Here is a 26,094-nt window from a genome sequence, read left to right as displayed (position 1 = left end):
ATTGAGAGAGAAAAAGAGAGAGAAAGAGAATGTGTGCACATGAGCAGGGGTGGGACAGAGAAAGAGGGAGAGAGAATCCCAAGTAGGCTCCTTGCTGACAGTGCAGAGCCTGCCACAGGGCTCTGTCTCATGAACCACGAGATCATGACCTGAGCCAAAATCAAGAGTCAGATGCTTAACGGACTGAGCCAAGCAGGGCCCTCCCAAACATTTACATACATAAACACATAGTGTTATATAAAAAATCATCTTCCTTTTACCCTTTTATATCTCTTTAGACATTTTATAAATTTTTAAATTGTTTATGTAGGTATAATACATTATTTATAAGTTGTAGTTCAGAGTTATAAAGGGTGCATAAAAACATTTGTTATAAGAAGGGAGTGTTGGGACTGCTAGGGTAGGTAGTAAGGGAAGCATCTAAGGAAAGAAACGAATCTGGCTCAATAAATTGAGAAGATAGGATTTGGGGGCACCCAAATCTGAGCTGAAGCTCAGGTGTTTATCTGAGAATGAAGGGTGCCTCCCTAAAGAAGGGGATATCTTCCAGAAGACAGATAATCTGTCTTACCCAATGTAAACATATTTCTTCTGTTATTATCTGTTTGGCTCTGCTCTTTATGAAATGGCCCTATAATTAGCATCCTAGAGGTCACTGTCTCTTTCCTCCCCCTGGCCCCACCTTCTGGGAAGAGTTCTGCTTAGCCTTTCAGGATGGTTCCAAATAGATTCTTTGTAATCCACGGATCTCTCTCAGATGGACATTGGCACGCTCTCAGTTCACTCTGCCTTAATTATTCCATATCAACATCTGGTTACAGGTCATTCATTGCCTTTAGACTTTTCCTCACCTTTAATTTCCATTTTCACCAAGTAACTTTACGATGAATTGAGTCCAACTCTCTTTGATACCAAGAGAAAAGGAGTCCAGATAGGCAGAGAACATGCCAAAATCCTTCCCAGGAAACGGAGTTTGAAGATGTAACAGGAGAAAGGAGAGGAAATTTAGCGAAACTGGAATTTGGTCAGGAGAAAATGAACCAGGAAATGGGGGTGGGGGTGGGGTTGGTAAACTCGGGTCCCAGAGGAGACTGCAGGGTCCTTCACGTGTTCAGATCCCCTACGGGGACCTCACTTCCCAGCGGCGCTGGGCTCGCAGGCCTGCGCCAGGGCGGCCACACCCCGCCCGGACGCTTTCCCTCCCCGCTCCCCGCCAGCTCCTCCTCCGGCTTCCACTCCTCCCAACAGTGGAGCCAAGAGCCCAGCTCCCGCTTCCGGCCGCCGAGAACCGAGAGGCCCGGCGTCCGACAGCCAGGGTCTCCGACCCCACTGGCTCCGGGGGCGGTCCAGGCGCAGGTAGAAGCTGGCCCAGGCCCTGGGACCCGGGGCTGGGCTCGGCCGCCGGAAGCCGGCGGGAAGGGCCCAGCGCCGCCACTTACGAAGCGCCCGGGAGCGCGGAGGGCCTGCGCCGACGGGGGGGAGTCTGCCCGCCGCGCCCTCCCGGAACTCGGGGAGGGGTTGTGGGTGTGAAAGGGAAGTGGGAGAGCCGGCTGGGACCGTGAGGAGGAGGGAGGGGCAGGGGATGGAAGGCCCGGGGAAGAGACCAGGTGAGATGAGTCTTCACTCCTCCGCCCCGAGTGCTCCTCGTAAGGGAGAGTAGCTGCCGCTAGTGAACCGTAGGTGGTGCGAGCACTGCCTCTAATAAGGAGGTGTGTGCTGGAACAGGAGAGACTGGCAGCCAACTTAAAAGTGGGTATTCATGTGTTAACATGGCAAGGTCTCCAAGACACACTAAGTGTGGAAAATGCTCCTGTTTGTGGACAGGAAGAAGAAAAGGGGCGGGGGGGGGATGGAGAAACATGTATTTGTATATGCATAGAAAAGTGTCTGAAACCGTGCAAACTGTTAGCCGTGGTGATCTCTGGAGAACGGAGCTAGAGATGGGATTTTACTTTTCATTGGTAGTCCAGCTGAATTCCCGTCACAAACTCCAGGGTGTAAAAAATATTTAACTCTATTTTTCTTTTAACTTACTTTTTATTGTAAGTTTTTTGTTTGTTTTCACTCTTGAGTCAGTTCCGAGATTCCCCCACTCCTTTCCCTAGGGGCTTATATAATGCAAAGACATGACGGAAGTGTACAGGGCACAGAGGCCGACATTCTTGATGTGATTTGCTCACACTGGTATCTGGTGAGATATCACTGTCTTTTCTAGTTCTGGTTTGACAATCCCTTCAATTCTTGGAAGTATTCTGCATTCCTGTCCCTAAGCTCTTGTATATTAAGATCTAAGTGATAGACTTAACAACATACTTATTCCTAAAGTACTTAAATGTAAATAGGAGATAAGCACTTGTCCAAATAAGTAAATACACGCGTAATGTATAAATTCAAGCATTTTCTCAGGCAGAGGTTTTAAAATTGCTGTTAATGGGGATTCTAGGAGATCCATGAATGGGCTCCCTGACAGTTAAGTGCAAAATAGAATATACTCATGTTTTTCTGTGAAAAATCTACATAGCTTTCACTAGATTCTCAAAAGCCTCTGAATCCCACTGACTAGGCATTGTAGAAACAATGGTGAACAAGGCTAAAGGGGTCTCTGTCCTCAGGAACTTTTAGTCTAGTAGGGGGGAAGACAAACAGGCAATTACAATATAAGGATGTGTCTATGATAGAGAAAGTTTGCTGTTGTGAGAACATAGAGCTATCGACATCAGACGGTGCTGGCTGTCAGCAAACGTTCCTTAGACGAACTATTAGATTGAGGCCTGCAGAGTGACAGGAAAGTAGAATTTGGACTAGTAAAGGAGGGGCTGGGGAAGGGAGTGGTCTTGGCACAAGGAAGAGTGTTTTAGGCGTCTGCCTGTGTAAAGATCCAAGGTCAAGAGATACCTGGGCAATTGATAAGCTTAAAAGAGTTTGTATGGTTGCAGCTTAGATGTGAGTAGCAGTAAGAGATGAGGCTGGGAGAGCATCAGAAGCCAGGTTATGTGTATGATGCTGGCTATGCAGATGTGAACAAGAAAGAGGAACTCCATGACCCTCAGGGAATTTTTTTTTAGTAAGGAGAAACAGTGTACAAGTAGACATGTAAGCAAACAAAATCACTTTTTATTCATGGTAAAATAAACAAGGTGATGTAGTAAATAGTGGCTGGGGTATGTACTGAGGAGCTTCTTTAGACAGATCTACATATTGTGTGCCATGTAGCTAGGAGGATTTCAGCAAAGGTGGTGGTGGGTAGAATGGAGAGAATTAGATAGATTTGACAGACACTGAGGGAGTAGAATCAATAGGATTTAGTAGCTTACTGGATGATGATAATAACAAATAATAAAAGCTTCCATTTATTGAACACTTACCAGACACTGCTCTAAATGCTTAATATTTTTTATTTATTGCCGTAATAACTCTGTGAGGTAGGCATTTAGCTCAGTTTTTGTAGATGAGGAGACTGAGGCACGGAGAGTTTAAGTAACTAGCCCAAGTAGATTCAGGGTTCCATCAGGATTCAAACTCAAGTCTATTTCACTCCATACCCCTGTAAGCAGAGGGGGGGAAAGGAGAGGGATTGGATATGGGGATGAGTGGGAGAAAGGTGATACATTTGGGGTCTGGAGTTTTCGGTACCTTTGAGTCACCCCAATGGAGACGTCCAGCAGGCAAATGGATAAATGGATATGAAACTCAGATGAGATCTAGATCAAGGAATGAATTTATGAGTTGCCAGCATGAAAATGTTATATGGAGCCAGAGTAGGTGAGACTACCCTCGGAAAATATATAGAAGGATTAGAATAGAATTCTAAGGAGCTTCACCATTCAGGGGATGGCAGAGAAAGGATCTTCATAAGGAGGAGATCAGAGATGTAAGAAGACAACCAGGACAGTAGCACCAAGGCAGCCAGAGGAAAGGAGAGTTTTAATGACAGAGTAAGCAACAGGGTCATATTCTGCTTGAGAGATGAAGTAAGATAAGGGCCAAGATGTGTCTGTTCTTGTAGTAACAAGGATTCCATTGGTTAACCAATAGCATAGCTTTGGAGGAATGGGGCCACAGAATCCCATTTAGTTGGTTGAACAGTGAGTAGGAGGCAAGGAAGTTGAGGTTGGTGAATATAGACATCTTGATCAAAACGTTTGTTCCTCTAGAGCTAAGAATCTAGAGTCCAGATTATGAGTGTGATCCCTATATTTAGCTGGGATCACTCTCAAGCTGTAAGGGGCCCTTTCATGAGAAGACACGTCCTTTTCATCTCCAGACATTTTTTTTTCTAAACTTCCCTGCTCTTAAGCTACTGCCTTACCTTTTCCCTACTCTTCTCACTCAGAGTACTCCTTGTATTCTCTCTGTATAATATTCTCTGAATGCATCCTTAGAATGAACCCAGTCCTTGGTTGTTCTCTGCCTGCATATCACTAGCATTACCAGGAGGACTATTGAAAAGACATACTCCCAGTGCAGATGCACTCCAGTGCAGCTAGGAGCTCATCACCTGTCTTTCTTTCCTTCTAGGCATATACTGGTTGGGCTCCAGCTATGGAGAAACTCCATCGACATGTGTCTACCCACCTGGACATTCTGTCCTTGGAGAACCGGTGCCTGGCCACACTCCCTGACCTGCAGCCCATGGAGGAACCACATGGGCATGTGTCTGCCCACCCAGACATCCTCTCCTTAGAAAACCGGTGCCTGGCCACACTTCCTGACCTGAAGACCATGGAGAAACCATGTGGGCATGTGTCTGCCCACCCAGACATCCTCTCCTTAGAAAACCGGTGCCTGGCCACACTTCCTGACCTGAAGACCATGGAGAAACCACATGGGCATGTGTCTACCCACCCAGACGTCCTCTCCTTGGAGAATCAGTGCCTGGCCACACTCCCCATTCTAAAAAGTACTGTGTATGCCAGCCCCTTGCTCCACTGTCTCCAGAGAGCTGATTTGGTGAAAGCTGATCGTAGCCTGAACATCAGCAACTGCCTGCTCTCTGAGCCTCCATCCTGGAGGGCCCAGTGCCTCTCTGAGGGGCTAGGCCATCTGACCTGTCCCGGGGCCTTTAAATCCATGTCTGCCACAGAGAGATCTCCTGAAACAGCTTTGGTAATAGCTCCAGGCACTCATGTTGAATCCACCCATGTCTGTTGGATGCTGTAGTCTCTAGATTTTGATGCCAGTTTTCCTCTGTGCTGCTCTGTGCCTGTGTACCTTCTGCCCTCAGAGCCTCTTCCTGAGGTGACCTTTACCCTTGGGCTGTGTTATTCAGCATCATTAGTTTTATTGCATATCTGGTTCAGATATTCTAGACAACAGAGCCAAAACAGGCTCAGTCCTGAGAAAGCCTCTGCTCAGGAGGAGAGGTAGTGATATTGTAGGAACAGTCAATTAAGTGCCTTTGAGATTTTACATCAGGCATGAGACACATCTGCTATACCGGGGTCCAATTTCCTGTATGTATATGTGTAAAGGTACATCCACTTGTACACATCTATACAAGCACATTTAACATACAGGGCAGAATCGGTAGATAAACACATATGCCTTCTGTTTGGACTTGGGATTCAGACTGAGGCAAAGGCTATACTATCTCTGCCAATTACAAGCCATACAACCTTGGCCAAGATTTAACTTTTTGAAGCTTTAATTTCTTCCTCTTTAAAATGCATTCAATGAGGGGTTCCTGGGTGGCTCAGTCAGTTGAGCGTCCAACACTTGATTTTGGCTTGGGTTGTGAGATCGGGGTCGTGGGATAGAGCCCCACCTGAAGATCCACACTGAGCATGGAGCCTGCTTGGGATTCTCTCATTCTCTCCCTCTGTCCTTCTCCCCCATTTGCATGCACTCTCTCAAAAAAATTAATTACTTAATTTATTTAAAAAAATACGGTCAATGAAAATCTACTTCATAGGGTCATTTTCAGGATTACTGTTGCCATCTTACATTTATTTGAGGCTTTGCAATTTGCAAAGAGCTGTACATATATTATCCCATTTAATCTAATGGTGCCATCAGGTAGGTGATGGTAGGGAATGAAAAAACTGAGGCTCCGAGGTCAAGCAGCTCAAGGTTGCTGGGGGATTGATTTGGGACTTGGCCCTTTTTCTTCTGAATGCAAAATACCTTAATAGTATCCTAGGAGGTATGTTGTGAAGGGCCCCAGGCTCCTAAGCTGTGGCATCAACAAGGAGAAGAAAGCAGGGGGAGATCCCGAAGCATCAGAAGCTTGAGTCAGGAAAGATGGTGTGTGTAACAGTGAGGGGTCACTACCTCAGCCAAGACAGATCCGTGCTGGGGAGTAAAGGGAGAGGGGGAGGAGTTTAGATGATAGAAGATAGATGTAGAATCTTCCTGTCCCTGGGAGCTGCCTTCAGATCAGTCTTTGAGGGACTGTGGGTGCATACTGTGATTAACAAGTGCCACTATCCCCAGGATCATTGTTCCTCTTCAGAAGAGAAAATGCCAGAAGAGAAGGAACAGGCAGAGGTTCAAATGCCTTTTTATAATCTAAGCTTGGGAGAGGAGGAGAAAGTGGAGGAGCCGGTCCTGAAGCTCACTGCTGGGGACTCTGGATCTTGTTCTGAGCCCACTGACCAGGCCATTAAAGAAAAGAAGGTAACAGTTCCAGAGCTGGGGAGAAGTTGATGATGGTGGAGGGGAAGGTGTGGGGTGGCATGGGAGGGGTGGTGACCAAAGGCCGAGCCAGATCCCCTCCACAGATGGAAGGGGAAAGAGAGGGGGCATTGCCCAGCTCTTATTTCTCACTCCCTAATCCCCTTTTCAAACCTCTCAGTTGGACAAACATCTTCCTGAATGTAGAGTTGTTTCTCTCTGTTCTAGATTTCCTAAGTTAGCCTGTGTGGGTGCTTGAGTTGGTCCTCATTTCCTCTTTTTTCCTTTCTCCCCTCTCTTTCCTGATTCTCAGATGGTTCTCATGAGCTTGCTGTGCTCCACGCTGGCATCAAATGTAAACATAAAAGATGCACATGACCCTACCTCGGTGTCCCTCTTCAAAATCTGTAGTGAACTTGCCCCCTTGGAGCCTGAGTTCATCCTCAAGGTACTGTGCTGTGAGGGAGAAGATGGGAGCGGGAAGCGGGGAGGTGGGAACTGTGGCCGTGGTGTGTGATGGGTCAGTGGCCAGCTTGGTACCAGGGGTGGAAAGGAGAAAGTTCACTTGGGAAGGGAAGATGATCTTTGGGTGAGTCTGCGGGTTAGTCCCTGGGGTTCTCTGAGGAGCAGGGGAGGATGAGATTGGGAAAGTGTATACTAGGGTTCATTTGTTTAGTAAGTACACAGGCTAAGTACACAGTGCTATGCCTTGAGGGTCATTCTAACAGATGTAATTAAACTTGAATCTGGCTCTTAAGGAGCTTATGATATTGTTAGGGAAGCCGAACACTACCAAGTATTATATAAATGCAAATGGAGTAATAGGTAGTGAATGCTTCAGAAGCAGAGGAGAGGGGGAAAAAGTGTTTTTCTATGAGGCTTTGGAAGACATCAGGTTTAATCAGCAGTTTCAACCCTGGGTAAAATTTTCATAGAACTTGATGGTGGGAAGCCTTCTAAGTGCCTGGTTGACTTGGGAGGTGATCAGTAGACTCCAAAGAAGCCATGCTGCAAAGGTGGGTAAGGTCTAGATTATGGAGATGTAGAATGCCAAGCCCAGAGGCTTGGACTTTCTATTTTATAGACCATGTAAAGGGCTCAGGAAAGGTTTTATGAAGGCAGATTAGGGTCACAAGTTAGTTTTGGGCATGACGTTGTGGGACAAGAGGCCAAGATGCCTGCCTTCCCCACCCTGTGCCCTAGGCATGTCTGTACACTAGGCAGCAGCTGAACATCCGGGATGTGGCCAACAAAATGTTAGCCATTGCTGCCTTCTTGCCTGTCTGCCGCCCTCACCTGCGACGATATTTCTGTGCCATTGTCCAGCTGCCTTCTGATTGGATCCAGGTAGCTGAGTTCTACCAGGTATGGCACTCAGTTTCCTGAGCTTTGGCTCTTACTGGTTCCTTCTCCTTTGCTCATTGCATCCCTGTAGAAAATTCTCAGCCAGTTTTACCTTCCCTTAGCTGTCTTCAACCCTACAGCCCAGGCAGGACAGCTTCTCCCTGGACTGGGTTGGGTTGCCCAACAGGGGGAAGATGATTGAGAAGGGCTGGACCGCAGTTTGAGAAAAATTGGTCTCATTCTGGACTTCGTGTTTATGACTGGCCTAGTATCATAGAAGTTGTCACTTTAGAGCTGGGGTTCGGAACCACCTTCGTATTATGTGCTCTCACTTAACCCCATGAAGTGGTCTTGCCCTGATTTAGAGGGTTGGTTTGTGTCTCACTTCTGATGGCCTCTCCTCCCTCTCTGATAGGACCTGGCTAAAGGAGAGGAGGACAAGCTGGTGCCCCTGCCTGCCTGCCTGCGTGCAGCTATGACTGACAAATTTGCCCAGTTTGATGAGTACCAGCTGGCTAAGTACAACCCTTGGAAGCACCGGGCCAAGAGACGCCCCCACCGGCGCCCCCTCCCTCCAGTCAGTCCCTGGTCAACCTGGTCATTCACAGCCCAGGCCCCTTTTTTCTGGAAGGTGGCGGGGGTGGGGGGGTCGAAGGAACATGCTGACTCTGGGAGGTCCCACACTGAGCATCTGGGATGTTCCTACTACCAGAAATAAAAGGAGTCAGAGAAAGGCAGAAGAGCCGAGCAGAGCTCAGGGTCAGAGAGGGCAGGGCTTACCTCTTTCCTGAGTGGCTTTCTTTTTGGTAGAGGGGTTTTTGGAACTATTGGAATGAACCTCTCTAGGGACAAGCTCCATTTCCCTTTTTGAAATTGCTTCTTCTGGGGCACCTGGTGGTTCAGTCAGTTGAGCATCTGACTTGGTTTCGGCTCAAGTCATGATCGTAGGGTCATGGGATCAGGCCCCACATTGGGCTCCACGCTGAGTGTGGAGCCTACTTAAGATTCTCTCTCTCCCTCTTCCTCCCTCCCCCACTCACTCTCTTTCTCTCAAATTAAAAAAATAAATAAAAATTGGGGCCCCTGGGTGGCTCAGTCAGTTAAGCATCTGACTCTTGATATCGGCTTAGGTCATGATTGCGCATAGTAGTGAGATTGAGCCCCGTGTCAGGATCTGCACTAAGCATGGAGCCTGCTTGGGATTTTCTCTGTCCTTCTCTCTTTGCCCCTCTCCAACTTGTGCACGCACGCGTACTCTCTCTCTCTCTCTCTCTCAAATAAACATTAAAAAAATAAATAATAAATAATAAAATGAAATTGCTTTTCTGTCCCTGCAGAAGACGGGGCGCCCATTTTCTGAGACACAACGTTTGCCAAGGTACCTTAATCCTCTTAAAGATGAACAGAAGAAGGTGAGTGCCTTGTTCCGGGGTTCTATATGTGCATGTTCAACTTTTTCTCAACTAATATTTTGAAATGGAATTCCATTTGGTTTAGAAATACTAATGGTGTGGTAGGCACATATCAATTTCCTACCTGGTCACTTCTCAGTCATGATAATAGGGTCAGATTTTGAGAGCACAGGGAAAGGCTCCTTTTATTTTTCAGTTTGCCCCCCTTGGTATTTACTGACAGGTGGCATGTCCAGCGGGATAAGTGACTTTAAAATGTGTGAAACATCTACCTTTCATGGGATGTTTGAAAAACAAACCAAACAAAACCTTTTTGCGTTAATGACAAATAAGGAACTGCACTTAGTGGTTAAGATCACAGAATCAGGACTTAGTCCTGGGTTTCAATCCCACCACCACCACCACTTGTGGGCTATGTGACGTTAGCCAAATGACTTACCCTCTATTCCCTCAGTTTTCTCAGATATAAAATGGGGATAGTAATAGTACCTCATTGGGTGCTTCATTGGGGTTTTGTGAAGATTAAATCAGTTACTGAATTTGAAGTATTTCTGGGATACTTGGGTGGCTCAGTCGGTTGAGCATCCAACTCTTGATTTCTGCTCAGATTGTGATCCCAGGGTCTTGAGATCGAGTCCCGCATCACGCTTTGTGCTGAGTGTGGAGCCTGCTTGGGATTCTTTTTCTCTATGCCCTTCTCCCCGGCTTGCAGTTTCTCCCTCTCTAAATACATACATACATACATACATACATACATACTAACAGTACGTGGCACTGAATAAGTGTTGGCTGTCACCAATCATCATTAAAATTGATTGTTAGGAAAATGTATGATAGTGTTATAAGAGAATACATTTTCAGTGGTCAACTGATTTTTTCTCTTTATCCTAATACATCCCAAACTTGGCTTTTCTACCATAGATGATTCTGGAAGCCACTTCTTTCAGTTTATTCATTCCTCACAGCTTGCATTGTGCTGATACCTCCATTTACCTCCTCCTCCAAGTCTCAGTGATTTAAATAAGAGCTGCTTTTTTCCTTTCCCTCCTAAGAATAAGATGTTCTCTGTTCATTTTATCCCAATCTTGTTTTTCACAAGCCAATTATTTCACGGTAACTACTGATAGCTCAATCTTGTATAAATGAAACACAGTGACCCCAAAGAGCTACTATCATGTGTTCTCCGCAGAAACTCTTGTTGCTGGAGATTTTTGCCCCCATTCCTACTCTTTACCTAGATCTACTTTGGGGAAAGAAATGACCTCATAGCTATAGGAGGTCTGAGGTTCTGATTTCTGAAGCAAGTGACTATGGTCATAGATTAAATGACCCCTGTGTGACTTGAGGGATATTTCCACAGTTTGAGGAGACCTACAATGCAGTGCCAAAGAAAATTCAGCCGAGATTCACCCTGAAGAAGTTAGTACGGCGACTGCATATCCAGGAGCCTGCTCAGCATGTCCAAGCTCTGCTGGGCTACAGGTGAGAAGACACACCCTGAGCATACCTTCCACCTGGGTAACGCCATGGCTTTTTCAACATCCATGGTCCCAGCGCCTGTAGTTCTGACCCCGGCAACATTAGTTTAGGCAGATATGGCCTGTAAATGTGACTTTGACTGACTGACATTTTCTTTTCTGAGTTATTTTCAGCTGGCCTGGAAATGATAAGCTTTTCTTCCTCTGTTGCAGATACCCATCCACCCTACAAAAGTTTTCTCGAAGTCACCTCCCTGGGCCATGGGATTCTAGTAGAGCTGGGAAGCGGATGAAGCTCCCTCGGCCGGAGACCTGGGAGCGGGAGCTGAGCTTGAGGGGAAACAAAGCTTCTGTCTGGGAGGAACTCATTGGTACAGTAACTTTGACCCTATATGCCCTTCCTCTCTTCCCCATGCATACCTCTACATTTTGGACCCTGACTTAATTTCCATGGCATGGTACAGTTATTCTCTTGCCTGGTGGTTTCATCACTGAAAGTGATTGGATTTATGAGGTTTGCCACTGACCGCACCAAAGTGGACCAGGGGTACCTGCTTTTAGTAGCATTGGCATCATAAGGGAGATCATTCTTCCAGATGTGGCTAGGTGATGCACCAGCCTCTACCGACACATGACAAAAGTGGTACCTTCTCTCTGATTTCACTTGCATCATACTGGGTAAGCTGTCCAAACAAGATAGGACTGGCACACGGCATATTGGAATCTCCACAGAAACCCATATTTAGGACATGGACTATTTAGGTCATTTGCCCATACTGATAAAGAAAAAAACATTTTAAATTGTGAGGCCCAAGTTACTTTCAGTCTTCTGTTTGTCTCTTTTAGCCTATTTTTAACTATAGAAGGCTCTTTCTATGCGATTTTGTCTTTTTTTACTTCCTCTTTCATCTTTGAAATTTTCAAGTCAGCTTCTATCTGTTGAAAAATATCTTGCTGTAGATCTTTTGACTGCTTGAGTTTTGGAGACTTCATATTTTGGAGCTACAGAAGCCCCATTTGTTTTTACCTGTTTCTCAGTGAACTGCCAAGTACAGATTATACTCACGGCAGCCCAAATTGCTTAGCTGTTTATCTGTCCCTGCTCTCACTGTGGTGGTGTAGCCATCAGAATCACATGGGAATTGAATACACACATGCATACACACATGCCTGATAGCCTCTTCCCCAACATTTGATACTTTGAGTGGAATAGGATGAAGTCTGTCCTGAAGGATGGCATCCAGGATGTGTAGATGATTCTGGTATGTGTCATCTCCACTTCCTCCCTCTGCCCCTGAAAATTAAAACTGTCATTTATCTAGGCTGAGACTAATGCCCATAGTCTAATCTGGTGGTCTCCAGAGTTGTTTTTTTTTTTTTCTGTTTGACCAAAATTTATTTTTTTTTCAATATATGAAATTTATTGTCAAATTGGTTTCCATACAACACCCAGTGCTCATCCCAAAAGGTGCCCTCCTCAATACCCATCACCCACCCTCCCCTCCCTCCCACCCCCCATCAACCCTCAGTTTGTTCTCAGTTTTTAAGAGTTTCTTATGCTTTGGCTCTCTCCCACTCTAACCTCTTTTTTTTTTTTTTTTCCTTCCCCTCCCCCATGGGTTTCTGTTAAGTTTCTCAGGATCCACATAAGAGTGAAACCATATGGTATCTGTCTTTCTCTGTATGGCTTATTTCACTTAGCATCACACTCTCCAGTTCCATCCATGTTGCTACACAGGACCATATTTCATTCTTTCTCTCTCCAGAGTTTTTTGATCTTATATTACACAAAAAGTTTTGGAATATACCAGAATATATGTATATATAATTAAAACAGTCTGATATATGTTCGAATAAATTATGCACTTTAGGAAATACATAAAATATAATTATGTAAATACAGATCTGAAGGTATAAATAAATAAAATACAAAAAATGTAAGTAATTATAAGAATAAGAATAAAATATAAGATTAAATGTAATTACATAGACAGACCCCTCTTTGGAGAACACAGGGCTCATTAATAACTCACTAACAGTTTTTTGGAATGCAATCGGTAAATTTCTCAGTGTAAAGGATAAATGTTCAATTTATTTTCTAGTATCGTAAATATGATATTTGACTTAATTTCTTATCTAAGTGATCTAGAAAGCCTTTCATACACAGCAATAGTTGAGAACACTTTATGAGTTGATGAAGGATGTAATAGTTTACCAGTTGTCACACATAGTTTACATGGTATATATCAACCTAATTGTTCTATACAGTTTGTGAACCAGAATTATGAACTTGAGAACCCCAGGACTTCGAGAAGGCTGAAAGCTTCTCCCTATAATTCAAAGGAGACTTACTTCACCTTAAAAAAAGGCACCACCACTCTCTTGATGAAAGCTGCTGGAAGAGCCTGGGGTGGGAGCAGGGGCTGACAGGCCATGTCTCTAAAGTGGTCTGAATACACCTCTGGGGGTACCCAGGAGAACTATCACACCTCCTCCTTATGTTTACCCTTATCTAAAAGAAAGAATTTTCCCACTATTTACCATATGGATCAAACCCCTATCATCACTCAGTCCATGTGTTCTATGGTACATGTCCCATATGAGAGTTCAAGTTTATTGAGGAAGAGTAGGGGTTTCACAATGTGCATCCATGAAATCCCCTCACTCTTTTTTTGGTTTCTGCATAATGACTTATCAGTATTTATCCTTGAATTGTAAGTGGATTTAGAATTATTATTCAGCCTTAACCAAACTAACTATCTAAAATTGACATAAGCTTTGGGGCATGTGGGTGGCTCGGTCAGTTGAGTATCTGACTTTGGCGCAGGTCATGATCTCATGTGAATTCAGGCCCTATATGAGGGCTCACTGCTGTCACTGCAGAGCTGGCTTCGGTTCCTCTGTCCCCCTCTTTCTCCATCCTCCCCTACTTGCATTCTATCTCTCTCAAAAATAAACATCAAAACTAAAATAAAATAGAATATACATAAGCCTTAAAAAGATTATTATTAAGAAACTATGACTTGAAGATGATACTAGTATTACAAAACAAACGGATGATAAGAAAGGGATGGGGTGAAATTCTGCTTCAGTGCAAATCTTTTTCACCTGCATTTAAATGAAAAACAATGACTATTTAGTCATATTTCATAAGAAGTTTGCCAGAGAACTTAGAAATAAGCAGGAAGATTATTTGAAATACGAATTTACATTCACTATAATTGAAGGTGAACCTTACCTTAGGTGTATATTGTGCCTAGAAATATTAACTACTGATTGCAGTACATATGTATTTATTAATAAACAAACTTACACTAGGAAATTTCACATTTCACCATCTATACTGTTTAGAAATCATTAACAAATTTATTTTTTTAATGTTTGTTTATTTTTGAGAGAGCGCGTGCATGCGCGTGCGAGTAGGGGAGGGGCAGAGAGAGAGAGGGAGACACAGAGTCTGAAACAGGCTCCAGGATCTGAGCTGTCAGCACAGAGCCCCACTCGGAGTTGAACTCACGAACTGTGAGATCATGACCTGAGCTGAAGATGGATGCTCAACCGACTGAGTCACCCAGGCGCCCTTGGAAATCATTACTCTAGATTAAAGAATATGTTTTGCCAGTTAAGTCCAATCTCAGGGCTGGAGCCAGCAGACAAAGTAATAATAGACGTTGTTTATTCAAACAGACATTCCATAAACAGTTTTGTATAAATCTTGCTCCACACTTCAGGCCAATCCTGCTTTTATCTTTCCAGACCTCTAAAACATTTTGAGTAGGATAGATCACATGTTATAGTACCTCACTCTCTCCATCCTGAATTTTCTACATGACTTCTTGCTCTGGTCTGTGAGCTCTCTTACTCGTCCTTTGTTTGCTTTCCTCACCCTGTGCTGACCCTCCACAGAGAATGGGAAGCTACCCTTCATGGCCATGCTTCGGAATCTGTGCAACCTGCTGCGGGTTGGAATCAGTGCCCGCCACCATGAGCTTGTGCTCCAGAAACTCCAGCATGAGGTATGTGTGAGGCTCAGGAGGACTAGTGGGTGTGGAGATGCTGCCGCATCTTCCTTGTGGCTGGGGAAGGTCATGGCCACCAAGCTAATTCCACATGAGCTATATACAGGTACATGGGGAGACAGATCTAGGGAGACAACCCCCAGAGATTCAAGTATAAAAACTTTTCCTTTTTATTTTCTGGGATCACTGATTTACCAAGAAGAAGCACTTTTGTGATGTAACTGACTTCAGAGGGCGTCTGATAGAAAAGAAACAAGGCTCCTTCTGTTACTTCTCCATTTTTCTTTACCTCTTCTCATTTTCTCACTTGACAACTTTCTTTTTTCTTTATTCTTCTCCAGCTTTCTCTGTATCTCTTCAGTAATATCCATTTTATACTTCCTCACTTGCCCACAAGTCTAATAGAGTAGTTATCTCAGATTCCTGGCTCCTAAGGCCCCTGATTACCTCCCCACCCCATACTCCCTGATACTTTGCTCATGACCCCTCCTTTGTTTGTTTTTTTGTTTGTTTGTTTTGTTTTGTTTTCACATTTATTTATTTTTAGAGACAGAGTGAGACAGAGCGTGAGCGGGGGCAGGGCGGGGGGAGGGCACACAATCTGAAGCAGGCGCCAGGCTCTGAGCTGTCAGCACAGAGCCCAATGTGATGACCCCTCCTTTGCTTTCCAGAAATCGGTGATCCACAGTCGGCAGTTTCCATTCAGATTCCTTAATGCCCATGATTCCATCAATAACCTTGAGACTCAGCTCAGAAATAAAGGTATTTATTATCTGTCTTCTTCTGAATCCTGTTTGTTTCTCATGTCTGAGAGTAGGTGAAACAGGAGCCTTCGTATGTGTCAGCCTCTTGCCTTCTAGTCTCAGAGTGTAGGGTGGGCAGAGGTCAGACACTTGCCAGTCCAAGGGTCCAGGCTCAGGACCGGTATTGGTGGGAGGGCAAGAGGGGGGACTACAAGCTGCTTGACTCAGATGCTTACCTGTCTTCACACAGCATTGCCACTTCCTTCCAACACAAAACTGGTACGTTCAATAATGATTAGAAATGCGAGAAAGAACAAGAATTGGACCTATCGGAGGTATCCTCGCAACCCAAGTCGTCGGGAACTTCGGACAACAATGATGATACCTGTGATATATGAGCAGCTTAAGCGGGAAAAGCTGAAAATACAAAAGGCCAGGTGTGTGTGTGTGTGTGTGTGTGTGTGCACGCGCGCACGTACACAAATGTGCATATGTGCATGTGCTATCTGGGAGCAAAGGGTGGGCAACAAGAGGCACCCTTACAGGGCTTCGGAGTCATCTGACAACCCCAAATTTTATTCTGTAAGACATACTTGTTCCAGTGGCTCAGACTTGCCTGGTTCCAATTGTCTCTTGCATAGCAAACCTTGTCTTTAACATTGTCCTGTGGTGAGATCATGAAAAAAAACAAAACTGTGGGCCTCCAATTTATTTTATTTTATTTTATTTTTTAAATGTTTTTAAATGTTTTTAGTTATTTTTGAGACAGAGAGAGACAGAGCATGAGCAGGGGAGGGGCAGAGAGAGAGGGAGACACAGAATCTGAAGCAGGCTCCAGGCTCTGAGCTGTCAGCACAGAGCCCGACGCGGGACTTGAACTCACAGACTGTGAGATCATGACATGAGCTGAAGTCGGATTCTTAACCGACTGAGTCACCCAGGCGCCCCTGGGCCTCCAATTTATTTTATTTTATTTTATTTTTAATGTTTATTTTTTATTTTTGAGTTGGGGGAGGGGCAGAGAAAGAGGGAGAAAGAGAGGAACCCAAGCAGGCTCTATGCTGACAGCAGAGAGCCTGATGTGGGGCTTGAACTCAGGTACTGTGTGATCATGACCTGAGCCAAAGATGGATGCTCAACTGACTGAGCCACCCAGGCACCCCTGGGCCTCCTATTTATTGTGTGATTGTTTTATTGGTTTCTGTGGGTTCTGTGAATCTGCGTAACATTTCCCTTCTCTTAGTGTATGCTAGTGTCCTCTGCTTCTGCTCTGGTTCAGTTTCTTTTTCTTCTCCAAGATATCTGTTTGTTCTTTTTGTTTCTCTCTCTTTCTCTGTCTTTATTTTCTGACTCATTTACTTTCTCATTTTTATATATATAGATATATAGTCTTTACATATATATAAAGATAGTTAACATCAAGCAGGCTCAAACTCAGACATAAACCCTGTTCTGTAAGTTTGATGAAGTCCCAGCACTCTGTGCTTTAGAGGCTTCAGTAGTATCTTCATTCATTTTCATTCAAGACAAACTCAGGGCTCATCTAACCTACTAGGAGGTTCCTGGCCACTCAGTGGCCTGATTATCTCCTGAATCAGTGAATCAGTGGCTGAACACAGGGCCATTTAAGAATCAAGCTTGTGAGATGCCTGGGTGGCTCAGTTGGTTAAGCATCTGACTTCGGCTCAGGTCATGATCTCGTGGTCCGTGAGTTCGAGCCCCGCATCGGGCTCTGTGCTGACAGCTCAGAGCCTGGAGCCTGATTCAGATTCTGTGTCTCCCTCTCTCTCTGACCCTCCCCCGTTCATGCTCTGTCTTTCTCTGTCTCAAAAATAAATAAACGTTTAAAAAAAAGAAAAAAGAATCAAGCTTGGCATCCAGTCCAAACAACGTGCCTTTGCTGGCCAATATAGTGGCCACTAGCCACATGTGGCTAATTGGGCCTGAGATGTGCTGGATTTTGAGGACAGTGTGAAAAAGGATGTAAAATATCTCTTTTGTAACTTTTGTGTTAATTATGTGTTAAGGTGAAAATATTTTAACATATGTTAAATGTCATATTAAGTTAATTTCTCCTATTTTTACTTTTTTAATGTGGCTACTAAAAATTTTTAATTACATGTGTAATTTTTATTTCATTTCATTCCATTAATTGTAATTTAATTCTGTTGGATAATACTGGTAGAGACTATTGAATTTTCTAGATTAAAAACATTATTATGAAAAAATTTTAAACACAAATAATGAGAATAGTATAATGGACTCTCATAAAACTATTAGCCATATTCAGTGATTATCTAGATTTTACTGTAGTTCTTTTGGTCCCTTCTTTTTTGGGGGAAGATGTTCTTAAGAACAAATGCTGAATAATATGATACATTTTATTTCATCCTTTCATATTTCATGTGTGTCTCTTTAAAAATTTTTTTTCGTTTATTTATATTTGAGAGAAAGAGAGAGAACACAAGTAGGGGAGGGACAGAGAGAGAGGGAGACAGAATCTGAAGCGGGCACCAGGCTGTGAGCCGTCAGCACAGAGCCTGATGTGGAGCTCAAACCCACAAAATTGTGAGATCATGACCTGAGCCAAAGTCAGACATTTAAGCGACTGAGCCACCCAGGCGCCGCTCATGTGTGTCTTTTAAAGCAGGAATTTTTGGGGCTCCTGGGTGGCTCAGTTGACTGAGTGTACGCTTCTTGATTTTGACTCAGGTCATGATCTCATAGTTTGTGAGTTTGAGCCGCAAGTTGGGCTCTATGCTGAGAGTGCAGGGCCTGCTTGGGATTCTCTCCTCTCTCCCTCTGCCCCTCCCCTGCTCATGCTAGCTCTCTCTCAAAATTTCTCAAAATTTGTTTATTCTTAAGTAAGTACTTAAGAAAAAGAAATTAAAACAGATATTGTCTTATGTAACTAAAATGTCATTAATATACCTAATAGAACTGAAAATAATTCCTTGGTATTATCATTTATTATCTAGTCCATATTCAAATTTTCCAATTATCTCAAAAGTATGATTTTACAATTTTATTCAAATCAGAATCCAAATAAGGCATACACATTATATTTGATTATTAAGTCTCTCATATCTCTTTTAATCTTTTCTTTGTCTTCATACCATTGACTTGCTGTAGACACTGGGTTCAAGGGCTCTGCAGAATGTCCCACATTCTGGATTTGTCAACTTCCTCATGGTGTCTTCTAACTTGTTTCTGTTTCATGTACTGAGGGCATTAACTCCAAAGGCTTGTACAGATTCAGATTTCACTTTTTTTTTTCCTTGCAAGAATATTTCATAGGAGATCCTTTGTATGCTATGAGTGAGACCAGCAGACTTTTTTTTTTTTTTAACCTCCTCATAGGATAAAGGATCATGAGGCGCCAAAGATCTGTGGTCCTACTCAGTGTGATGTTAACTAAGATTGACCCATGTGTTTAAATGGTTATAGCCTGATCTCTTCACTGGAAGTTGATAGTTCATCCATTGGTGATCTCTTCCTGAACCAATTGTTTCACTAACAGTTCTAGAATGGGAGTTTTCTACATTCCTGTATTCATTAGCTGGAATTCTAAAAAGAACTTGCCTTATCAACTAAAGCTGTTTAGTTACCCTGAAGTAAAGATTCTACTAGAAACGTGGGACAAATGTTCTTTTTTTTGTCCCCTTTAATTGCCAGTTTTCGGGGACGCCTGGTTGGCTCAGTTGGTTGAGTGTCATGATCTCGCGGTTTGTGGGTTTGAGCCCCACGTCGGGCTCTGTGCTGACAGCTCAGAGCCTGGAGCCTGCTTCGGATTCTGTGTCTCCTCCTCTCTCTGCCCCTCCCATGCTCATGCTTTGTCTCTCAATGATAAATAAATGTTAAGAAAAAAAAATTAATTAAAAAAATAATTTCCAGTTTTTGGAATAAGGAGTTAATATTCTTTAAAATACAATTTAAAAGTAAGTTAAATCTTGCCTTATGAAGTAAGTATGGATTGATATGGGAAGTGTGGCAAACGATTTCAGAGAGTGGATCAGCAGATGACTTCTCCTCTCCAGCCATGAGACTGGGTTAGAAGAGTCCTATAGAATGGCGGCAAGGGAACATCTGTCCCAGTCTTCTCTACTGGCAATGGAGGCAGGCTGCGGAAGTGGTGTGAACACTTCATTCTGGGGTGGCAAGTTCTCATCTTCCCATCTGTCTCGAAATGGCAAATAGAGAAGCCCCTGAGCCCTTCTGTGTCTTTTCTGCCTGCAGACAGTGGAAATATGATGGTGAGATGCTGGTTCGGTATCGTCAGGCCCTAGAGACAGCTGTGAACCTCTCCGTGAAACACAACGTGCCCCCGCTGCCGGGCCGCACCATCTTGGTCTATCTGACAGACGGCGGTGCAGACCAGTTCTGTCCCAAGCGCAACCCAGAAGGGGTAAAAAAAATTAAAAGGTGGGGGGTTGGTAGGATGCTGGGATCCCAAGAACTATCCTGTTCCCAGACGTGGTTCTCCCAAGGAAGCACTCAGAACTGAAATAAATGGCAAACATTTGCTTCTTGGTATCAGACCTTGGTTCCTAAGGACAGTTCCTAGAATGTGGTCTCTAGCCTGTTCATGGATTACAATACTTATATTTCACATTTGGCTGGTGCTTAATTCTCTCTAAATTTCTGTCACCGAAGTATGTTTCATTTTTACATCCTATATCCCAGTGTTGAATTTGGGCAGGACTGCTGGCCCTTCTCCACCCTGGCCAGCTCTTCCTGAAAGCTGCTGAAGCTGTCCCTTCCTAACTGGAGATTTTGTCCTTTTCCCCCAACTAATGGAGGCGTTTGGCCTTCAGGGCTGGATGGGCAAGGGTGGGTTTCAAAATAGGGGAGCCAGGGTGCTTGGCCAGCTCAGTCAGTAGACCATGTGACTTTCGATCTCAGGGTGGAAAGTTCAAGCCCCATGTTGCGCATGGAGCCTACTTAAAAAAATAGGAGATCCTTATTTCACCCTGATGTTTGTCCAATCAGCCCCACCTAAACTATGTGCTGCTGCTGATTGGGATGGTAATTGCACGGGCGGAGCAGGTGGATCTCTTACTGTGCGGAGGAGGCACTGTGAAGACTATCACAGTTAAGGCAGAAGAAGGTATCCTGAAGACGGCCGGCATACTCCAGGCTCAAGTCCAGGTCAGACACCTGCCCCCACCATGCAAAAATGCATGAATGGTCACAGCCCTGGACACAGGCTGGAAAATCAGGAAAGGCTTGGATATATACAGTGCTGAAGATTCCCAAGCAGTATTTGGTGTTTGTTGCTTACCGATTGTCTCCCATGCAAATAAGGAACCTGAGACTCTTTCCTTCAGGAGCCAGATGGACAGGATGAATGGTCCCTGCACACTTTTGGGAAGTACCTGTTGTCTCTGGCTGCCCAAAGGGTCCCTGTGAGTAGTCCCCAGTTTTTGAGAAACCCTCCCCGCCCTCACCCTTCCCTCCACAACTGATGTGTGTAATTTCTCAAAGGTCATCTTTCAAATGAGGGGCAGTACCCACACCCACTTCCTGCTGGCTGCAGCCCTCTGCCGTGTGGTGTGCTGGTAATTGTTTAACAACCAGTGCTCTGGGAAAAAATGAATCTTGGTTAATAGCATTTGCTAATTTCTAAGGTGTAAATTACTCCAATCATGGCTGATTTCAAGCTGCCAGCATGATATCAGTGAACAGAGGTGAGAAGAGATGCTCAGTAGCACACCATTATATGGTATTTCTACAACGTAGATCGAGTATGTAAATAAGATCTAGATAATGGTAAAATGTAGTAAAATTACTAGGAAATGATGAGTTTCAAGTATTTATTACCTTTGTTTCTAATATAATTTATTTAATTACAAGTTTGTACTCTTCAATGTTTAGCAGTGGCAGTATTTAACAACTGGATCACAAAATTCCTAAAAATGTAACAGTTAGCTCTTGTGAGCCTGAGTGAGCCAGCTACAGCACACCACTGCCCCTCCCCCACTTTCTCGCCCCTCCACGTCAGGGTGTAGTGGCTCCTCCATCCTAAGGGCTCTCATGAGAGGCAATTTCCATTCCCTTCAGAGTTCTCCTAATCCCCTCAGCCCCAGAGATCTCTTCTCTTGATGTCCTAAGCTTATTAGCATCTCTTCTGTCCCTGTGCTCCCTGTTCTCAGCTCCTCCCTTTTCATCTTACAGGTGGACAGGGTCATCCTCTTCGGCAGTGATATGTATGAGAAACTGATAAATGAGGCCAAACAGCGTTTCTGGCAGCATGTGAATTCCAAGTGCCTCTTTGTTTGTGTTCCCCTAAGTAGGATATGTGACATGTAAGGACGCTCAAACTCCTTGTCCAGTGCCAAAAGATAGGTTTCCATATTTCCTCTCTGCCCCCACTGAAGCTTGGGGCATTCCCACTCACCAGGTGCCTTCCATCTCTGCCTCCTACCTTGATTGCACTTCAAATACTAGAACCTTCTCTGAAGTCTTTAGCCTAGCTCCATACCCCTTTGTAGGGGTCCATCCCAGCCCCAACCTAGCACATGACCCTAATTAAACATGCAGAGGTGGGGTATCCATCCTAGAGCACAGGGACTCTGTTCCTGGCACTGTTTCTGATGGTTGCTTCTTCCTTTGCCAGATTATCAGATTCAAATCCCAATGACGTGACACTCTCAGGCTGTAATGACGGGATCCTGAAGTGAGTACAGAATGGACGCACAAGGGGTTGGGGGCTTTGTTAGCACATCTTTCCGAGATTGCCTGTGGCTTCTACTCCACTTACTTCTGTTTTTAAGCAAGATAGAAGTTTATTCCTCTTTTGCCGCTGTCCAGATGTAGCAGCAGCAGAATGTTACAGGGACCCAGACACCTTCTATCTTATTGTTCCACCATCCTCAAATACTCTGCTTTCATCTCACGGTTCAAGACTGCTGCTCCAGCCCCAGTCATCATTTTTGCATTACACCCAGTAGGAAAGAGGAGAAGGGGACAGGGGAGGTTGCACTGTTCTCTTTTAAGGGAACAACGCAAGAGTTGGTCACATCATTTCTATTCTTTGCCGCCTCTGTTCCATTCTTGATCCAGAGTAAATCTCATGCTAAATTTATTTATAGATGCCAAATTTACAGAAATCTTTTAACTCTGTCTCCATGCTTAGCCTTCTCATTTACTTGTTTCCTCTCTCCTACCTTTTCCTTTGTATGCCTCCATCACCCCCCAGCTGCTAGTAGGAAGCCTCAGGCCCCTTCCTCCTCCAGAGAGCTTTCACAGCTGATACAAAGCTGATCAAGCTCTGAATGGGATGGCCTTAGTCTTTAATCTTTAATCTTAACCTTTGCCAGCCTAACTACCCCTGGCCCAACAGAAAGCCCATGATGACCATGCTAGAGCTGGGTGTCTTCTCTGTTCCTTCATCCCTGTAGTTCTGCACCCCTGTTTATTTTAAGTCTACATTCACTGCTTGTGGTTGTCTTCTTAAGGGGCTCCAGTTAACTGGGTGACCTACCTCTCTATATCTTTGTCCCCTGCCCCCTTGGAAGACCTGCCTGATTCTGACTCTGGTATTCACTCTTACTTATTTTGTTATATTTATGTCAGGTTCATTGCAGAGCGTGGAGTCTCCTGTCTTCTAGAGCACGTGGGCCAAATGGACAAAATATTCAAGATTCCACCACCCCCAGGAAAGACTGGGGACCTGTCTCTCCGGCCACTGGAAGAGGTCACTCTAAGCCCCTTGGCTCTGATTTCCCAGCATGGGTTAGTCTATGTTTCTATGCCTTTGTGAATCAGGAGACACTGTGGTCAAAACCTGCAGAAATTCTGGTGGCTGCAGTTCTGGCTGTGGAGATGCTGTTTGTTCTACTCACTAAGTAGAACTCATCTCTTTCCCAGGTAGGGATTTCCCTGATGGAGGAAGTTGTCAGATAGTGAGCATACTACTTTCTCTACCTGGGCAGGGGGTCAGATGTGAGGCGGGCAGCAGGCAGCGGGCAGCATGCACCGTGGACATACAGCCAGGGCTCAGGCAGAGGGCTTAGGAGAATAGGCTCTGGCTTTCTCATCACAGCTTTGCCAAGTAGTAGCTTGAATCTTGGGCTAGTTGTTTTTAATTTCTTAAAAACTTTAGTTTTTTATTAGTAAAATGGAAATAATGATGGTGCTTACCTCACAGCATGGGCAAATAGTAAGTGCATAATAATTAGCTGACAAAGAGGGATATGTGAGAAATGGCAAGTAGGGTTTAAGTTCCAGGGCTCTGCAGGAGAGGCTATAAGCAGGTTATTCTCTGGAGGCCTGCTGGACCTCCCCCTGGCATCTGTCATACCTTACTTGTACTGGCTTGTGCTGAAGGATGTGCTCAGCCGCATCTGTGGAATTGGGTTGTGGGGCTGATTGCTAGAGTGAGCCCAAGCCTCTGCTTACCCCCAGATGGCGCAGCATCAGGCTTTTCATTTCCTCCACTTTCCGGGACATGCACGGGGAGCGGGACCTGCTGCTGAGGTCTGTGCTGCCAGCATTGCAGGCCCGAGCGGCCCCTCACCACATCAGCCTTCATGCCATTGACCTGCGCTGGGGCGTCACTGAGGAGGAGACCCGGAGGAACAGGTGAGGGGGCCACAGAGAAGAGCTGGGACAGATATGAGGGGCTTGAGTGGTAGAACTGAGGTGCGTAGGGTTGAGGCTACAAGGGAGGCTGAGGGCCTAGGGCAGGGGCTGCTATTTGGATGCTAACAAGAGCAGTCTGCCTTTACTTGGCTCAGTTTTGAGCCAGGGCCCTATCTTCCTATTTATACCTGTATTCTCTGATCCGATGCCTCTATAACCATGTCTGCAGACAACTGGAAGTGTGCCTTGGGGAGGTAGAGAACTCGCAGCTGTTTGTGGGGATTCTGGGCTCCCGCTATGGCTACGTTCCCCCCAACTACAACCTCCCTGACCATCCTCACTTCCGCTGGGTAAGGCAGGTTGGGGGTTGGAGTGGGGTCTGGGGAGGAAACAAAGGTTGGGGCAAGTGTGGAGAGAAGCCACAGTGTGTCAGGAACCTTGGGACTAGATCTGAGACTTGAAGGTGAAACCCAGGCAGAAGGTTCTGCAAGCGGCCAAGTCATAGATGAGGGAATTCCTTTGAGAAGTACCTCCCAGTTGGCCAAGGGATGCGAGAGGTAAGAGGGTAGGTCTGTTTAGGGTTTGCTGTCAGATGGATCTGGGTTCTGATCTCCCTTCTATCATTTATAGATTGTGTGACTTTGTGGGAAACGGCTTATCCTAACCTAGCCTCAACTTCCCCATGTATTAAAGAGGAACAGTGGAGTCTATACTGTAGGGTTACTATGAGGATTAGAAATCTATTTTTAAAAATGCTCAACATGTGACAGGCATTCAGCGTTTATTTATTTTTGGGACAGAGAGAGACAGAGCATGAACAGGGGAGGGGCAGAGAGAGAGGGAGACACAGAATCGGAAACAGGCTCCAGGCTCTGAGCCATCAGCACAGAGCCCGATGTGGGGCTCGAACTCACAGACCGCGAGATCGTGACCTGGCTGAAGTCGGACGCCTAACCGACTGCGCCACCCAGGCGCCCCTGTGACAGGCATTCAGTACATGTTAGCTACTAGCTGTGTTTTGTTGGCTTGTGTCTGGAGGGAGGGAGGAATATTGCTGAGATGCAGGAACCCTAGGGTCTTGGCAGGTCTCAAGGGAGGGGTCAGTGTGACCTGGGACTGAACCAGCCTGTTCTCTGCCCTCTCCCTGCAGGCCCAGCAGTACCCTCCAGGTCGCTCTGTGACAGAGATGGAGGTGATGCAGTTCCTGAATCGGGGCCTTCGCCAGCAGCCCTCTGCACAAGCTCTCATCTACTTCCGGGATTCTGGCTTCCTCAGGTACCTGCTGTTGCCTCTGGACCTCGCAGACTCAGGGGCCAGATCTTCTCTCTCCATAGCATTCAGAGTACAGGAGGGGGAGCTAGAAGAGAGTACAAGTCTCAGAAAGCTTGCCTTGCAGCACCAAATAAGCCTTGCCACTGAAGCCAGGTGATCTCTGCTTGCGGAGTTTTAGGGAACCACAGCCAGGTCTGATGGTTGGGGCTGAAGAGAGGCTGGGGTCTGAGTGTAGCCTCACTTGTGGGGTATCTTTGGTGGTCAGCTCTGTCCCAGATGCATGGAAATCTGACTTTACTTCTGAGTCTGAAGAGGCCGCACATCGAATCTCAGAACTGAAGAGCTACCTGAGCAGACAGCAAGGGATTACCTGTCGTAGGTGAGCTGGGGTGGGGGTGGGGTGGGTAGAGAGCCCCTGCATGGAGGAATATATGGAGGGGGGCCAGGCCCACTCTGACTCTGCTTGTGCATGGTTCACCTGTAGATACCCCTGTGAATGGGGGGGTGTGGCAGCCGGCCGGCCCTATGCTGGGGGGCTGGAGGAGTTTGGAAAGTTGGTCCTGCAGGATGTGTGGAATATGATCCAGAAGCTTTACCTACAGGTCAGCAGGGGCGCCCATGGCCAGGGTAG

At 45.3% G+C, this 26,094-nt stretch overlaps 1 protein-coding gene across 1 annotated transcript in view; it reads left to right on the top strand.

Annotated features, from left to right (window-relative positions):
- Positions 1–1,241: 1,241 nt before the first annotated feature.
- TEP1 (telomerase associated protein 1) overlaps positions 1,242–26,094 on the top strand; it is a 40,244-nt gene continuing 15,391 nt past the window's right edge. The window contains exons 1-23 of the mRNA XM_047075375.1: positions 1,242–1,356; positions 4,519–5,106; positions 6,433–6,615; positions 6,926–7,060; positions 7,816–7,977; positions 8,372–8,533; positions 9,294–9,368; positions 10,729–10,850; positions 11,060–11,217; positions 14,753–14,862; positions 15,537–15,627; positions 15,859–16,045; positions 19,845–20,013; positions 20,598–20,756; positions 20,936–21,013; positions 21,783–21,913; positions 22,225–22,284; positions 23,184–23,342; positions 24,015–24,191; positions 24,421–24,541; positions 25,342–25,466; positions 25,729–25,842; positions 25,948–26,065. Of these exons, the coding sequence (XP_046931331.1) occupies positions 4,543–5,106; positions 6,433–6,615; positions 6,926–7,060; positions 7,816–7,977; positions 8,372–8,533; positions 9,294–9,368; positions 10,729–10,850; positions 11,060–11,217; positions 14,753–14,862; positions 15,537–15,627; positions 15,859–16,045; positions 19,845–20,013; positions 20,598–20,756; positions 20,936–21,013; positions 21,783–21,913; positions 22,225–22,284; positions 23,184–23,342; positions 24,015–24,191; positions 24,421–24,541; positions 25,342–25,466; positions 25,729–25,842; positions 25,948–26,065 (3,360 nt within the window). The 5' untranslated portion in view covers positions 1,242–1,356; positions 4,519–4,542. The remainder of the gene's footprint in view (positions 1,357–4,518; positions 5,107–6,432; positions 6,616–6,925; positions 7,061–7,815; positions 7,978–8,371; positions 8,534–9,293; positions 9,369–10,728; positions 10,851–11,059; positions 11,218–14,752; positions 14,863–15,536; positions 15,628–15,858; positions 16,046–19,844; positions 20,014–20,597; positions 20,757–20,935; positions 21,014–21,782; positions 21,914–22,224; positions 22,285–23,183; positions 23,343–24,014; positions 24,192–24,420; positions 24,542–25,341; positions 25,467–25,728; positions 25,843–25,947; positions 26,066–26,094) is intronic.

The sequence above is a fragment of the Lynx rufus genome, unplaced genomic scaffold (assembly GCF_022079265.1).
Source record: "Lynx rufus isolate CCGP_SWC_20201006 ecotype Redwood Valley unplaced genomic scaffold, mLynRuf1.p SCAF_13, whole genome shotgun sequence".
NCBI lineage: Eukaryota > Metazoa > Chordata > Mammalia > Carnivora > Felidae > Lynx > Lynx rufus.
Note: the sequence above shows the minus strand (reverse complement) of the source record. Positions and strands in the feature narration are given on the sequence as shown.